The sequence below is a fragment of the Phyllobates terribilis genome, unplaced genomic scaffold (assembly GCF_046119375.1).
Source record: "Phyllobates terribilis strain yellow unplaced genomic scaffold, ASM4611937v1 Scaffold_11__3_contigs__length_659146591, whole genome shotgun sequence".
NCBI lineage: Eukaryota > Metazoa > Chordata > Amphibia > Anura > Dendrobatidae > Phyllobates > Phyllobates terribilis.
In genome coordinates, this window is record NW_027362771.1 from 246109153 (window position 1) to 246127572 (window position 18420).

At 38.4% G+C, this 18420-nt stretch overlaps 1 protein-coding gene across 1 annotated transcript in view; it reads right to left on the reverse strand.

The window, feature by feature from the left end:
- Nucleotides 1-1145: 1145 nt before the first annotated feature.
- The window catches only part of TBC1D22A (TBC1 domain family member 22A), a 585912-nt gene continuing 568637 nt past the window's right edge, over nt 1146-18420 (reverse strand). The window contains exon 13 of the mRNA XM_073652139.1: nt 1146-1697. Coding sequence (XP_073508240.1) covers nt 1569-1697 — 129 coding nt within the window. The 3' untranslated portion in view covers nt 1146-1568. The remainder of the gene's footprint in view (nt 1698-18420) is intronic.

Below are 18420 nucleotides of genomic sequence, written 5' to 3' on the forward strand. Positions count from 1 at the left end.
TTCAAAGCACTTTTAATTTTTTTCCCATTTTCCAGTACACGATGCAATAAAATGAATGGTGTCATTCAAAAGTACTAGTCCCGCAAAAATAAGCCCTCATATGGCTATACTGACGGAAAAATAAAAAAGTTATGGGTCTTGGAAGAAGGGTAAATGAAAAAGAAAAATCACCATGTCCATGTCACGAAGGGATTAATATAGTGTTAGATGCACACACAATCCTAGATAAAGTACAGTACACAATTGTTACTGACAATTTACAATGTGAATAAATCCCAAAATAGGAAGTGAAGACACTATAAAGGTCTTATATTGTTGCAGAATAATACTCCACTTCATTTCAGATGACTTTTAGTTGATTATTTCGGATTGTATTCTATTTTTTGTACAGTAAACTATCTAAAAATATCTCATACTGTAGCTCATAATAAAGCAATTCAATAAGTTGACCTTGACACCATATAATAAGACATCTCATTATTTAAGGCTCGTAACACAGCTTCTCTCCAAAGCTGCCATTCACTGGCAGTCAATAAAAAAGCAGATACCAAAACATTTTTCTTTCCAATGCTTCCTTTATGACAAATTTTAATTTAAAGTAGACATTTTTCCTCCCTGTAAATATACAATAGAAAAACCCATCATTACTCTCACCAGGTTGAGTCCATATGTGACAGGCTTCGTTCTAGCCATATACAGCAGAGACAATGCATCAAGGTCCAAAAGTCTGCACCTGTGAATCGGAATTCAACATTAAGAAGCATTGGGGAGAATTTTTTTTGCCACTGCTACTTTATTGACTGCTCATAATTAGCGATGAGTGAACCCAAACTGTAAAGTTTGGGGGTTCGTATTTCTTCTGGAAGTCCGTTTTACAGTTCGGGGGTAAGAGAGGAGAGAGAAAAAGAGATATTTTCCAGCACCAAAGTTTGGGTCCCAATTGATTTCTATGGGGTTCGGGTTCAGGTACAGTTCTGGAGCCCGAACAGAACTTTGGACTAAAGAAGAACCTGTACTTACACGGGTACGCTCATCCCTACTCATAATAAAGCAACAGCCTATTAAAATGATCGGATATGGACCTCAGTGATCACCATCATCAATATTAAGGCAAAATAAAGGAAAAATTAAGATCCACGCAATGATGTGGTTAATATATTATAAGAATTTTAATGCTTACTGTACTGTACATTTCACAAGTTCCAAATAGTTATTCTCAGAAATACAAAGATTTGAAGATGTGGAGGTCTAATTCAAATTTGACAAACCTATCAAAACAATTCTCATCACATCTGTCATGATGATCTGAATCACAAGCGGGATGATGTCATAACTCCTACGTCTACCCTGTAAATATAATTAAAAATATGCTTCTTTGGTATATGGCATGTTCATGTCATAGTATAATCCACAGAAGAACTGACATCTAATGTTTTCATGTTGATTCCTGTAAATGTAAGCACTGTGATAAAAAAGGACAAAATAAAGTATTTATAATATTTATATATATTCATATAAATCATTAATAAGGAGGGAGACTCTCGAAACGTTGCACATGTTGAATTATGTTATTTTTTGTAGTGATTTGGGGCGTCTGCAAATGCAAATTTTAGTCTATAGGCTTCAGCTAAGAGAATGCTGATATCTTCATTCCCCCAGTGGACTGTTGGCAGATTCTGCAAAAGCATCAACAACCCCTGCAAGACATAAAAAAGAGAGTTTTGTTAAAGGAATGCCTCTATATAGTTGAGTTCAGGCAGAGATGCATTTACACACGGCAATCACACCTAATGTTTGACCTTAGAAAAGAACAAACGTCTTCCAATAAGATTTAGTGTTGATCTTGAACGATTACAAAATAAAATCTACCTAACCTTAAAAATATCACAAATAGCATTCAATTGGTTACTATAAGAAAACCAGGTTAACAGCAAAACATTGCATAAAAGTAATATTGTTAAGCGTAAAGTCTCCAAATATGTGATGGGCTTATCACTAGAAAATCCTCTGCAGATATTGTGATCACATTTGCAGAAAAATTTGAATGTGTTCCACACCATCAGCTTACCTGGGGGCCTGAGGCGTTGGTGGAGCAGGGTCCCAGGTGGCAGGGTCGAGTCATGGCAGAGGCAGGAGTCGGAAGATGGCTGCAGTCCCCATGCTGCGGTCCCATAGCTTGCGGTCCCCATGCTGTGGTCCCCATGCTGCAGGCCCCTTGCTTGCAATAGGTATCCGGCGGTGAGGGGGCTCCGCCGACATTTTGTAAAAGCCGGTGCCTCGCACCTTTCATACAGATCCATGCGGCGGTATCCGGGAAAATGGCCGCCGGAGGCGGCGCATGCTCAGATTGAGGCCTCGGCTTCCAAGATCTCAATTGCACATGCGCCGCCTCCCACGGCCATTTTCCTGGGGACCGCTGCATGGATCAGTATGGAAGGTGCGGGGCTCCAGCTTTTACAAAATGTCGGCGGAGCCCCAGCACCACCGGACACTTACCGTAATGCAAGCAAGGGACCCGCAGCATGAGGACCGCAGCAAGGGGACCCCAGACATCTTCCGACTCCTGCCTCTGCCGGAAGGCAGAAGCTTCCAGCAGCAGCGATCCTGGGATCCCGCTCCACCAACCCATTAAGTGCCAGTATAGTTTGCATTATAAGACGCACCCCCATTTTCCCCCCAAATTTGGGAGAAAAAAAGTGCGTCTTATAATCCAAAAAATACGGTATGTTCAATGTGTGGATAAGAATGTTTGTTTTCAACCACTTAACTCTTACTCTGTTGCACTGAGAATTTGCCACTGAAAACTCTGCAGCTTCGTAGGTGCAGAAACTTTACAACAAATATTACGGTTTGTTGAAAGTTATGTAGTATTTTCTCTATGTCCATATCTGTGTGCAGAATTATTGCAACTAGAAAGGCAACAAGATCCCGAAGAGGCAGAAAAAGGTTGACAATCATATGTAGCAAGTTTTCAACGAACAGATGGTAAGCAGAGATGCGCGAACCCCAACTTAAAAGTTCGGGGTTCGTACCGGACAGCTGGTGTCCGGTGCTAAATGCTGAACATTGACTTTTCCCAGAAGTCCATTGCAATGTTCGGAGGGGAAAGTGAGAGAGAGAGTTCCATGGGAAGTCCGGGAGGGGAGAGGGTGAGGGAGAGTGAGAGGGTGAGGAAGAGGGAAAGAGAGAGAGAAAATTTTCTAGCTCAAAAGTTTGGGTCCCCATTCTTTTTAATGGGGTTCAGGTATTGGTTCAAGTTCGGGTACAGCTCTGGAATAAAGTTCGGGTCGGGTACCAGAACCTGAACTTCCACGGGTCTGCTCATCCCTAATGGTAATGTGTGTATGCAATATATGAAGTGTGCTGATCATAGAACTCTGCACTATATTAATGGCGTAGAGCACTGTAGTAATGTCACGCAAGGTGAGGGAAAGACTAAGTGCACAACGACGGGAAGTGGGGAAGGGAACCCAACAACTAGGGAAAGGGGGAGTGGAGACCCCTAGTATTACCTCGCCTACCCTATTGTCCCTATACAGGTTCCACACCTATTGCCGCGAAGGAACCTAATCCCTGAATATCCCTAGAGCTAGGCCCTAGATAGGGAGGGGACTGAGTGAGCACTAATCAGGCCCCACTACAAACTAAAGACAACAAGGTAAACAAACAAAAGGGATACAATTAGCTTGAGCAGACACCAGAAAGATAATGCCAGCTGTCCTCCGAGGGCACCAAAAAATAAACTAGCAGACTGCTAGTGCTCCAAGCCTGCACAGAGGTACATAGAGCTATCACCGGTGACTCTCTGAAGAAACAGAGTTTTTAGCTACCAAGCAAGGGTGTGTCAATCAGCAGCAGGAGGTGGAGGTCGCTGCTGGGTCCTAAGGAGGAAGGATATAACTACACCACAGATGAGAGGATCAAGAAGGCATCTGCAATGCCAAGCGAAGTGATCTTCTACAGCCGGATCCAGAGCAACTGTCTGTCACACTTGACACACCCTTGACAGGTATTCTACATTATTTAGTAGCCCACCAGATGTATTGTGTCCTACATCTCTACAGGCCATGAATGTTACACTAATCCCCAGTTACTAGAACAATCCAGTGTAGTAGATGTTCTATCACACCCTGTGCTTGCTGAAGGATTTGCGGCAAAAGCACTGGAAAACTGAAATCCCTCAGTGTCCTCAATACTATTATGTAGTCCCCTAAAGTATTAACGTGATCCAATGCTGGAACTTCACATAAGTTTAATTTAAATTGACAAGATTTGTATTATAAAATACAATACATTGTTCCCAGTGAAATGTGTAATTTCCCTACACCAGTGGAGATATGAATGGAAGTCATCTGTTTCTATATTGTATGCTTTACAGTTCCCATTTCCACTATAATTTCAGTCTACAATTGAATGATCTCTAAAATTTATGCTCACTTTGCTAAAACCAGATAAGAAATAACTTCTCTTTTTTTTTCTTCAGAGTTTCGTTTTCAATCCATTTCACTTTATATTGCTATGACCTCTATAGTTCCAGGGTTGAATGCAGTGCTCCGGCATTATGGTAACTTACTGACTAAGCTACACACTCAATTTCAAAATCTAATTTAGGGATCCAAGTTCAGTAGATAAAGGGTGAATGAAACTGTCCAGACCTCTGTCTTATAAAATGTTAAAGAGATGAAAATTCTATTTGTTTGACCTTTGAAGATGGTAAGGCAGGAGCCTGAAAATAAAATCTGCTAACTACATTTCGGTCTGCTTTTATGGTCACCTCAATTATAGGCAGGACAAAAGACAAAGAAATCTCTTTGGCAGGACCTACTAACCTTTGTAAAGCAACAATCAGACTGATATGTTAGCTGGGTGCAGGCGTCGCTTACTTGTGATTTCAGAAACAAAAGCGCTAAAGAGACTTCTAGGTGATCGGATCAATGATCCAAATGATGACGTCTATTAGAGTGCATCTCATACACACAGCTTTAGGCTTACAATGCCAAGACATTTGATTTTGAAAGACCAATGCCCTGCATTACATGAAAGCATTCCTAACATACCTGTTATGTGTCTATGTACCATTTATTTAACTGTAAAGCAAAGCACAGCAGACTGCTTCTTCCTATACAGCAAGTCACCGCAAAAAATTATTTACAATGAGACTTTTGTAAGCGGATGTCTCAGTATTCAGACTTTGGCCACTGTTAGACCTATACTTCACAAAAGTGTAGCTCCACAAAGTCTGTACGCGGCATAATTATGGTAGCATTTAATAATACAAAAGTACAAACATAGAAAGAGTCCAAAAATTGAGCAGGAAAAGCTGAAGTCATCGATCTAGCAGCCTCCACTGGAATGATGGTTCATCAAGCCAGGACGGACAAGGTTGGAGAGCAGACTACTTGACTGTTCCTGATCTAGACATCAGACACTTATGTATAGCAAGCAGCATTGTATAAGTGATGTCTGCAATTTGTCTATATCAGATTTAGTGGTTAGAAACATTTTCGGTTTATGTATCAAGCTATATTGTCAGTTTAAGCACAGAAAAAGAGTTTCATAAAAGGAGATTTTCAAATGTGCCTATTTTTACTACAATTCTAATGATCTTCTAAAGAAGAACTGTTCAGATTATAGTAAAAAGACCAGTGTATGAAGCTGCATTGATCTCGATGGACTTTAAAATTTTTACTATACTGTATTATGTCACTGAAAAGATGTTAAGATATGTCAGTATTATAGAAATAAGGAAGTAAATGGCAATAAGACAACACATCTTCAGATGCAATCTTATTATATAGTTTATAAAGAATAAGTTTATATTTTTCCAATTGAAATTTGTACCCTGACAACTATACAGCACATCTGTCATATCCTGTTCTGCTGCTTTCTTACAGAACACAATAATTGCATGCCTCTTGTTGACACAAGTTTCTTAATTTAGTCAAATGATACTTTACCATCAGTTAATTAATAACTACGCCAACTCATACTGTGCCAGCGAGTACATTATAGTGTGCAGCTGATATATGATTCTACGCGGGGTCATGCATGGTCAAAATGTGCCAGCAATTAAATACCAAATGTAATACACACATATATATACACATATATATATATATATATATATATATATATATATATATATATATATATACACTGCTCAAAAAAAAATAAAGGGAACACTTAAACAACAGAATATAACTCCAAGTAAATCAAACTGTCCACTTAGGAAGCAACACTGATTGACAATCAATTTCACATGCTGTTGTGCAAATGGAATAGACAATAGATGGAAATTATTGGCAATTATCAAGACACCCTCAATAAAGGAGTGGTTCTGCAGGTGGGGACCACAGACCACATCTCAGTACCAATTGCTTTCTGGCTGATGTTTTGGTCACTTTTAAAAGTTGGTTGTGCTTTCACACTCGTGGTAGCATGAGACGGACTCTACAACCCACAGAAGTTGCTCAGGTAGTGCAGCTCATCCAAGATGGCACATCAATGGGAGCTGTGGCAAGAAGGTTTATGGTGTCTGTCAGCGTAGTGTCCAGAGGCTGGAGGTGCTACCACAAGACAGACCAGTACACCAGGGAACGTGGAGGGGGCCGTAGGAGGGCAACAACCCAGCAGCAGGACCGCTACCTCCACCTCTGTGCAAGGGGGAACAGTAGGAGCACTGCCAGAGCCCTGCAAAATGACCTCCAGCAGGCCACAAATGTGCATGTGTCTGCACAAACGGTTAGAAACCGACTCCATGAGGGTGGTATGAGGGCCCGAAGTCCACAGATGGGGGTTTAGCTCACAGCCCAACACCGTGCAGGACGCTTGGCATTTGCCACAAAACACCAGGTTTGGTAAAGTCGCCACTGGCGCCCTGTGCTCTTCACAGATGAAAGCAGGTTCATACTGAGCACATGTGACAGACATGACAGAGTCTGGAGATGCCATGAGAGCGATCTGCTGCCTGAAACATCGTTCAGCATGACCGGTTTGGCAGTGGGTCAGTAATGGTGTGGGGTGGCATGTCTTTGGAGGGCCGCACAGCCCTCCATGTGCTCGCCAGAGGTAGCCTGACTGCCAGTAGGTACTGAGATGAAATCCTCAGACCCCTTGTGAGACAATATGCTGGTGCGGTTGGCCCTGGGTTCCTCCTAATGCAGGACAATGCCAGACCTCATGTGGCTGGAGTGTGTCAGCAGTTCCTGCAAGATGAAGGCATTGAAGCTATGGACTGGCCCGTCCGTTCCCCAGACCAGAATCCGATTGAGCACATCTGGGACATCATGTCTCGCTCCATCCACCAATGTCACATAGCACCACAGACTGTCCAGGAGTTGGCGGATGCTTTAGTCCAGGTCTGGGAGGAGATCCCACAGGAGACCATCCGCAAACTCATCAGGAGCATGCCCAGGCGTTGTAGGGAGGTCATACAGGCACGTGGAGGCCACACACAATACTGAGCCTCATTTTGACTTGTTTTAAGGACATTACATCATAGTTGGATCAGCCTGTAGTGCGTTTTTCCACTTTCATTTTGGGGGTGACTCCAAATCCAGGCCTCCATTGGTTAATAAATTTGATTTCCATTGATGATTTTTGTGTGATTTTGTAATCAGCACATTCAGTTTGGTACAGAACAAAGTATTCAATGAGAATATTTCATTCATTCAGATCTAGGATATGTTATTTGAGTGTTCCCTTTATTTTTTGAGTGGTGTATATAATATAATATATATATATATATATATATATATATATATATACACACACACATTATATATATACACACACACATATATAGACATATTTGTATATATTAGAACCTCTAAAATTATATGTATAAATATCTACATATATAGATATATACACACACACGTGTATGTATTTATGTATATATATATATATATATATATATATATATACACACACATAAAATATATATACAGTACAGACCAAAAGTTTGGACACACCTTTTAATTTAAAGTTTTTTTCTGTATTTTCATGACTTTGAAAATTGTACATTCACACTGAAGGCATCAAAACTATGAATTAACACATGTGGAATTATATACTTAACAAAAAAGTGTGAAACAACTGAAAATTTGTCTTATATTCTAGGTTCTTCAAAGTAGCCACCTTTTGCTTTGATGACTGCTTTGCACACTCTTGGCATTCTCTTGATGAGCTTCAAGAGCTAGTCACTGGAAATGGTTTTCACTTCACAGGTGTGCCCTGTCAGGTTTAATAAGTGGGATTTCTTGCCTTATAAATGGAGTTGGGACCATCAGTTGTGTTGTGCAGAAGTCAGGTGGATTCACAGCTGATAGTCCTACTGAATAGACTGTTAGAATTTGTATTATGGCAAGAAAAAAGCAGCTAAGTAAAGAAAAACAAGTGGCCATCATTACTTTAAGAAATGAAGGTCAGTCAGTCAGAAAAATTGGGCAAACTTTCAAAGTGTCCCCAAGTGCAGTTGCAAAATCCATCAAGCGCTACAAAGAAACTGGCTCACAAGAGGACCGCCCAAGGAAAGGAAGACCAAGAGTCACCTCTGCTTCTGAGGATAAGTTTATCCGAGTCACCAGCCTCAGAAATTGCAGGTTAACAGCAGCCCAGATTAGAGACCAGGTCAATGCCACACAGAGTTCTAGTAGCAGACACATCTCTTCAACAACTGTTAAGAGGAGACTTGGTGCAGCAGGCCTTCATGGTAAAATAGCTGCTAGGAAACCACTGCTAAGGACAGGCAACAAGCAGAAGAGACTTGTTTGGGCTAAAGAGCACAAGGAATGGACATTAGACCAGTGGAAATCTGTGCTTTGGTCTGATGAGTCCAAATTTGAGATCTTTGGTTCCAACCACCGTGTCTTTGTGCGACGCAGAAAAGGTGAACGGATGGACTCTACATGCCTGGTTTCCACCGTGAAGCATGGAGGAGGAGGTGTGATGGTGTGGGGGTGCTTTGCTGGTGACAATGTTGGGGATTTATTCAAAATTGAAGGCATACTGAACCAGTATGGCTACCATAGCATCTTGCAGCGGCATGCTATTCCACCCGGTTTGCGTTTAGGTGGACCATCATTTATTTTTCAACAGGACAATGACCCCAAACACACCTCCAGGCTATGTAAGGGCTATTTGACCAAGAAGGAGAGTGATGGGGTGCTACGCCAGATGCCCTGGCCTCCACAGTCACCAGACCTGAACCCAATCGAGATGGTTTGGGGTGAGCTGGACTGCAGAGTGAAGGCAAAAGGGCCAACAAGTGCTAAGCATCTCTGGGAACTCCTTCAAGATTGTTGGAAGACCATTTCCGGTGACTGCCTCTTGAAGCTCATCAAGAGAATGCCAAGAGTGTGCAAAGCAGTCATCAAAGCAAAAGGTGGCTACTTTGAAGAACCTAGAATATAAGACATATTTTCAGTTGTTTCACACTTTTTTGTTAAGTATATAATTCCACATGTGTTAATTCATAGTTTTGATGCCTTCAGTGTGAATGTATAATTTTCAAAGTCATGAAAATACAGAAAAAAACTTTAAATGAAAAGGTGTGTCCAAACTTTTGGTCTGTACTGTAGATCTAAAGAAAAAATAGGTGCAGCACCAGCAAAAGCTGAAAGAAATGGTGGCTGCAAAGCCTCCCAGGCAAAACCAAACCTCAATAAGATCCAAAAACAGAACTCTAGCTTGGTAAAAATATAAAAACTGAATTTATTCCATGGCCATAGTATACAACATTTCGACTCAGTGAGGTTAGCCTTTTATATTCCAAATATATATATATGACTATATATCTATATAACATATGTATACACACAAAAATGCATACAGTACTCTGCAAAGTTTTAGGCAGGTACGGAGAAACTACTGCAAGGTAAGAATGCAGTTTAGTTAATGCTTATCAATTAACAAAATTATATAAATCAAATCAATATATGATGTGACCACCCTATGCCTTCAAAACAGCATAAAAGCATCAGTTCTTCAATGTACATTAGAAAGCAGCTTTTGTAGGGACCTGTCAGGAAGGTTGTCTCAAACATCTTGGAGAACTAACCACAAATCTTCTGTGAATGTAGGCTTGTGCAAATCCTTCTGTCTCTTCATGTAATCTGAGATAGACTCAATGATGTTGAGATCAGGGCTCTATTGAAGCCATATCATCACTTCCAGAACTCCTTGTTTATTTTTACGCTGAGGATAGTTGTTAATGACATTGACTGTATGTTTGGGGTTGTTGTACTGCAGTTGCATGTATGTTCCTCAGCATTGAGGACACTATTAATCTTGACAAAATCCTCAACTCAATTTGCTGAGATGCAGTTCCTCACTTTGCATTTTATTAATTGACAAACCTAATTTACTAGCACGTTGACTTTTGAAAGCATTCTTACTTCGCAGCATTTTTTCCACACTGGTCTAAAACTTTTGCACAACTGATAAAATGCTGATTTTAAAATTAAATTATGCAGCCATACTGGCATGAATTGTGAAAGTATACCACTCATCAAATATAATAGTGATTTAATAATGTGTACACTTTGTACTGTGAAATATGATGCCAGATCCAATTTATAGGCATTCAATTACTCCCACACATTTAGGCTGGATTAATACATCTGTGAAATAAAGACCATGCTCGGATCATCGTGTTGCCTGATTTGAACGGTTTTGTGTATGCCTATGATTCGATCATGATCTGTTTTTCACAGATGTTTAAATTCGCTCTTAGCTGGGTCTTTGGGACAGGGTAGTACTGGAAGCCCCTGTGTATTCCAAGTATAGAGCATGACTACCCAGATTGCCTTGGCCTGGTTTGTCTGATGTTCCATTTAAATTATGGCTGAATACAAATTTGTACAATTTTTCAAAATTTGCCATTTAAAAAGGAACTGTACTTTCAACACACTTTGCATAAAACATTAGTAAAGGCGATTAGAAGAACATTTGTAATGTATCTTATTAGAAAAATCAGCTTCCTTCCCTACTTATTAGATAAGTCTTACCCTCCCCCATGAACTAGTCATTCACTATAAAAAATCAGCTCAGAGTGACTGGACAACCCCTCTAATCTAGCTGAGTGCTCTGCAAAACTGCTCCTGCTGGTTCACTACTCTATCTTCCTTCTTGTAGTGTTATAGATACCTGCAGGGAGGGGGATGCACACACATCTCCACAGTGCGCAGAGGGAGAAAGCATATACTGTCTCAGTGCAGGCAGAGAAATAAATGCTAAAATTAGGAGGAAAGTATATGAAGAGTAAATAAGTGCAGAATAGAAGCTTTACTAATATAAAAGCTAATGAAGACAGTAGCACCCTGGATATACAAAGACCTCACATCTGGACTATGTTACTGTGAGAGATGCTCTCACAATAGAATGATCAGAAAATTAATAAAGCAATAAAAATAGCATCCTGAAACTTGGACCATTTTTTTAAACTAAAGAAAACAACTAACATGTAAAAATCATTTCTCCATGCCAAAATTTTCCCTAGTCTTTTAGGAACATATTTTATACAAGGATTGCTAAGGGCAACTTACGGCTTCAGTACAAAGTGTGGTCATAGGTATTCTCCATCAACAATTAAAAATACAGTACATAATAGATAAATATTACAAGTCTTGAAGAAATACATTCTCAGTAAAAATAAAAACGGTTATACATTGTCCGTAATTCTGTTTTCTATCAATTTTTAACAGTATTGCCACTTATGTCAGCCTTATGTCTTTATTAACAGCTGGAGTTTGGAAGCAGCTTTGGCTGTGAAACAAGTGATGCGGGTGCTGAAAACCTCCAGCAGTGACTGATAATGATGCCGGAATAAGCTGGTGCAAGATGTGCATCTTAGAATATACAGGCTATGCAATATATAACGGGCTACATTATTATAGATGATTAGGTAATGATATACATTCACATCTAATAATGCAATGAAGAAAACAAAAATTTAGATTTGCACAGATTACCACAAACACAAAATAGTTGAATATTACAGAAATATCACAAAGGAGAAGTTTTCAATACAAGTTGCTTAACCTCTGCATCTTATATCCAGAAATATCCTCTACTTAGACAATCACTATAAAAAAGAGAAACACAATACATCCAAAATACGTATAGCTGCATCAACTTGTCATGTCCTACATGTTATAGATTTCTAGCAAACTGTCTAAAATTAAGTCGTAGACTCCTAAAAGCATCTGTAAAAACCACAGGCCTTATAACATACTGAGATCAATGTGGTGGATGGAGCAATCTACGTAGATGGATCAAAAGTTGAGTATTACTAGCCAATGGCAATGTCAGTGTGTATAACAGGCTGAATTACACAAATAAGAGAGAAATACTAAACATATTAACATCAAGAAAGAGAAGATTAACAGATGTGTTCTAAACACAGATATTTAACCACTTTCAGACATCTGTAGTACATGTATGGCGCAGGCTCAGGAGCTGAGCCTGCACCATGCCCAGTATCTGCCTGTTAACAGACCTCTGACAATGGCATTTACGGTGCTCGGTCCGGGGAGTGCTGTTCCATGCGGCTATCGGTTGCCATAACAGTCGGGAACATAATGAATGCCTCTGTGTAAGCCATGATAGCGGCATGTATTGCAATTATATTGCAGCACATAGTGCAAGCAATCAGACTACCACAAGATCAAATTCCCTCAGTGGACAAAATAAAAATAATAACTAAAAATGAATCTTACCCCCAGTTCCCCAATTAAAAATAAAGATATTTTTGTTTTTAAAAAAAGTAAACATTCGGTATTTCTCACCACAAGAACAAATGCTTTGAGAAAGAGTCTGAGGACGTGAAACAGCTGTTGCTGCACATTTGTCTCCTGTATGTTTCCTGTATGCACCTTATGTAAATAAACCGAAATCGGGGATGAAGATTAATGTGGTGGGTGTCGTGAATACACTTCATCATAAAGGATATTTGGTATTGCTGCATCCTTAAAAGTCCAATTAAAATATACAATTACTTAACCTGTACGGTAAACAATGTAGCACCAAATAAAGGGATTAAAACGCCAGAATGGCCAATGTTTGGTGGTTGCATGTTAGCAAAAAATTTCAATTAAAAGCAATAAAAACCATTGCCTGTTCCCCAAAATAGTACCAACACAAATGTTTGCTTGACCCACAAAAACCAACCCCTCATGCACCTCAATCGACAGAAAAATGTAAAGGTCTCAGAAAATGGCAACACAAATAAGAATTTCAGATTTTTTTTCACCACTATAAATAAATAAAAACTGGACAAGTTTGGTATTTCCATAATCATAATGACCTGGAGAATCACGAAACCAGATCATTTTTACCACACAATGAAAGCCGTAAAAACAAAACAAAAAATAATGCCATAATTGCATTTTTTTTTTTTCAGGATTTTACTGCACTGAAATTTTTTTTCTATATTCCACTACATTTTATGGTAAAATCAACGGTGTCATTCAAAATTAAAAAATATACATCTGTGTTATGACTGTGTCGGACCTATCAAAACAAACAGGTTTATTCTTTACAGTAAATGAGTAAAAAAAAATGTAAATGCCAAAATTGCCATTTTGATCGTCGCGATCAAACAATCAAAACGTAGTACGTACCCCAAACTACAACTTGTTCCACAAAACCAAGCCCTCATATAGCAATATGGACAGAAAAATAAAGTTATGGCTGGTGAAAAGGGGAAAGAAAATATAAACGAAAAAAATGAAAATGGACAGTAGCTGGAAGGGAATTAAAGGAACAGGTCAGCAAAAAAAACCCCTACATTTACTGCATCCACAGCGGTAATCTGCTGGTAAATACTGTGTTAGAAATGTGCAGTAATGTTGCTGCAGGAAGAAAATTAAGGTATTAATTATTAAATTAAAAATTATTAAATTAAATTATTAAATTAAAGATTAAGGTATTATTAAATTAATTAAGTCCAATCTTTGAGGAGGTGCCGGGGATTTGAACAGTATACAGTAAGAGTGATGTAATCTTGCTACCTGCCCTTGACTGACATACCGCTCAGCACACATGCTGCAGTTGAGCGCACTGTTCACGCTTGCTTAGCATGTCCTCCTTGAAGAAAGCACCATTTATTTTATAATGTGATTAACTGGAAAGTGAAAAAGAATTCCAAGTGTGTTTAAATTGCAAAATAAAGTGCAATTTCACAATTATTTTTTGTTTTATTATGTTCACTATAAGGTAAAACTGATCTGGGAATATGATTTTCAAGGTCAGTATGAGTATGCAGATATCAAACATGAATAAGTCTTCTTTTTATTTAAGTAGGGACATTTTTTTTGGAAAAATTGTAAGATAATTTTTTTTTGTTTATGTTGCCATTTTCCAACACCCGTAGCGTTTTCATTTTTCGGGACATGGGGCTGGGTTAGGGCTTAATTTTTGAGCTGACGATTTTGTTGATACCATTTTGGGGTAGATACGATGTTTTGATCGCCTCTCATTGCATTTTATTGCCTTGTTGCGGCAGACAAAAAAACATAATTCTGGCACTTTGATTTTTTTTCTCATTACACCATTTCCCGATCGGATTAATTTATTTTATATGTTGATAGATAGGACTTTTACAAATGCAGTGATACCAAATATGTGTATTTTTTTAATGTTTTATTTTTAATGAGAAAAAAAGGGGGTGATTTGAATTTTTTTTCAAAATTTTAAAAACTCTTTTTTCTATGTTTAATAGGAGACTTGAAGCTGCGATCATCCGATCACCTGTGCTTTACATAGCAGTGCACCAGCACTGCTATGTAGAGCAGAAATCACAATCTCCTATAAATACGGCCACAGGCCAGCGTTCACAGGAGGATTGTAATGATAGGCTTGGGGGTCATCAGCAGACCTCCAGCTGTCGTGACTTCCCATCGGTGTAGCGTGATCACATAACAGGAGCACCGATGGGCAGGATAACTCAGTTATTGACAGCGGGATTTAACTTGCTAACAGCCGCGGGCAGAGCTCGGCTATACTCGCGGCTGTTAAAGGCACATAATTGCTGATTAACTCAGTCATCATGTGCGGAAAAAGACGTGGACTCGGCATGCAAGACCACATCAAAGGCAGGGACACAACCTTTCAAAGTAAATAAACATCAAAGGTCGTGAGGGGGTTAACAATAATAAATGTTCTCGTTGGAATATTAAAATCATTTTTGCTTCTTTTTGTCGCGATACAGAAGGTGTCATTTTTAGATTCCCTTTTTTGTTGTTGCTAATACCACAGATAAAAAAATGAAAAAATTTAATGTGTGTATTTTCCATATATAATTTTTATAGGACATAAAATATTTTGAACCGTGTCCCCTTTCCGTAGAAATTATGTTTGCATATTGAACATTTTCATTCTCAATATGGATGGGGCTAGGATTCCAACTGGCGTTTTTTTTTTACATTTTGGCTTTTTTTTTTTTTTTATTATGCTTATTTATTTTTTCATGTAGACCTTTAGGGGGGCATTTGAACACAATACATTTGTTTAATTGCAGATTTCCACTGTTACTGGGGCTAATATATTAGTACCAGTTATAGGAGAAAATTAGTCTCCTCTTGCATAGCAGTGCTGACTGGGCTTCCAAGGACCTCCATCTAGAGATCACATGATCACAGTAAATGCTTCCTAACCTGTATAGATTGTTAAGCACTGTGTATATAGCGATTGAGACGGAAGGCAGACATGACAATAAATCATATCTGCCTTCTTTGCAGGTAGTCTAGCTGTGTCTAATCGCTGGCTCCCTGTTCCCACAGCTACACAATAACATCATTGCATAATAGAGTGAGGACCGCTCAGACGTTTAGGCTATGGGTGGTCTAAAAGTAAAGAACTAAATAACATTGATAATGGCCATCCTCATATTAATTATAATGTATAAAAAATGATGAGATATGGGAATATTCTGCTGGATTTAAAAACATATAGGAAAGCTTGAAAAAAGAAATATGATTGGATATGGAAGCAATACATTTTTGAATATAGACAAGAGAAATGAGCCAAACGTTACAAAGATTTTCCTAGTAGTAAACTCCTTCACAATCTGATTCATGCCTCTGTTCACACACATAATTTGTCTCTGCTTAACGTATATGTTGTGAAAAGCTCATGATATATGCTATGATCGATGACCAACAGTGGCATGTCACCAATAGGCTATAATGGTATGTGTTTTATGGATAGGTCATGCGTTTCATCAAAGCCTTTGGTGATTTCTCCATTAAAGAAATACCATTATTGACTATGGCTGACAGAAGTAATTTTTTGTCAGGAGATTTGATATGGATCAAGCTAATTTATCAATCATATATATATCGTCACCAATTAGTGTCTTCATTTGTACTCTATTCTTTACGTTTCCACTTCAACATTTTTGCAGTTTTTTTTCTGCAGCCAAAACCTTCACTCATAACAATAAAATCACTGAATATAAAACGCAGCAAATAAGTGCGTTTTTGGTTACATTTTTTACTGTGTTTTTTTTTTTGACAAATTACACGTGTTATTTGTCCACAGGACATGTTAAAATTTAGTTTAATTCACCAAAAATGCAGCAAAATTCAGCACAAATGTTATGCTGTGTTTTTGCACTTTCTCATAGCTTTACAAAGAGGAAAAAACATTGTAAAAATGCTCAGTTACATGCTAGAGATTTTAAAAAGCTAAAGTGCTCAAATTCATTCAGGAAAAAAAGCTGCTTGTACATGAGATTTCTGAAATGTCAAAGCTTTTGCTGGTACTGTAAATACAGTTTATTTTCAGCAGAAAAAAAGGCTGCAAAATGCCTTGTAGGAACATAGCCTTCGTGTCTAGCTCGATCAACTGGCGAATATTGAAGTTTTTATATACCAACACTTTGTATAATTTATTTTATTGTTTTAGACGTTTTTTTTTTTTTCAATTAAACCAATTAATTTTATATGTATTTTTCTGAAATGTCTTACAATAGAGATGCCAGTATTACCAGCTACACTTGCAATATGCTGCACCTAAGCCTTATTTTCTTACTGAAAGTCTTATTAAAACCACTGCTATTTGTATGCATCTTATACTTGACAAGGGAGAACAAGAAGATGACATGGATTGTATATAACAAGGATTATCCATGCTGCGTAGTGACTCCTGATTGACCGTCACTGAAATCCAAAGCACACTTGACCTATGCTTTATTTCCGTCTGCTACCTCTGATATTAACAGGGTTTCTTCATCATAGTGCATCTAATTTCCACAAGCCATCCACAGATATTAACCCCTTAACACTTTATGATGGATATATCCATCATGGAGCCATTCGGGTTGTGCGAAGCAGGAATAATAGCTGAGCCAGCTACCCACAGATATATTACATAGTTGGTATATACCTCTAACAGCAGTAATCAGAGCTAACTCAGATCACTGCTGTTAAGCCTTTAAATGCCTTTGTCAATCACGGACAGCGGTGTTTCAGCAAGAGTGCTGCCCGTTGTCCACTCCAGGCCCCCATGAGCACCCACCACTATGCGATCACAATGACTTGTTCCTTGTCACATTTCCAGAACCTAGTACCCATGACCTGTGATATTATTTGATAAAAAGGCATTAAACCCCAAATTTTAATTTTTTAGTAAATCAACCATTACAACATGTTGCGACAGAGTTACATTGTCTCGCTGCTCACATAATAAAGAATAACTGGGGCCATATTAAGATATAGCAGTTTGGGAACAGTCCAGCAAGATAAAAACTTACCTCACATGATCAATCAAATGCAGCTTCCTTTCTAAGCAGATAATCTTTTCATCAAATGGGTATTTTTGAGAAATTTTTTAGCTGCGCATGTGCATAAACAGCCATGCAGACTTCGCTTTGCTTAGCAGATGCGGGTTGAATATATAGAACAGTGCTGATTGTTAATGCCTCAGATCCTGCTGCAGTTTCTTGCTGTTTTATTTAGTGTTTGGGAAAAGATTTTTCATATGACTGCAGCAGAGAACAAACCCAAGCAAAATACCATCATCTTTGGAAATAATTTAGTGCTTACAAAATCTTTAAGCAACTCAAAATAATGAAGATCATATCTGTGCATATTTTACAGTTGCAAGAAAAAGTAAGTTACTTCTCTGAAATTACCTATATTTCTGCATTTATTATTAAAAAATGTGGTTTCATCGTTATAACAGTCACAAACAGGCAAACACAACCTAACTAAAGTAACACAAAGAGTTGTACTGTTCAAGTATTCTATTTTCATGTAAGCATGAACAGTGCAAAAGAAAAAAGTAAGAGAACGTCTGTGTTAATGATTTCTCCAACAGTTACTTAACAAAATAATTTAAAAAGGAGATGTGATTGGAAATATGATATGATTTCACAAGTGCTTTGTACATTAAATAAAAGCACACAAAGCCTGGTTA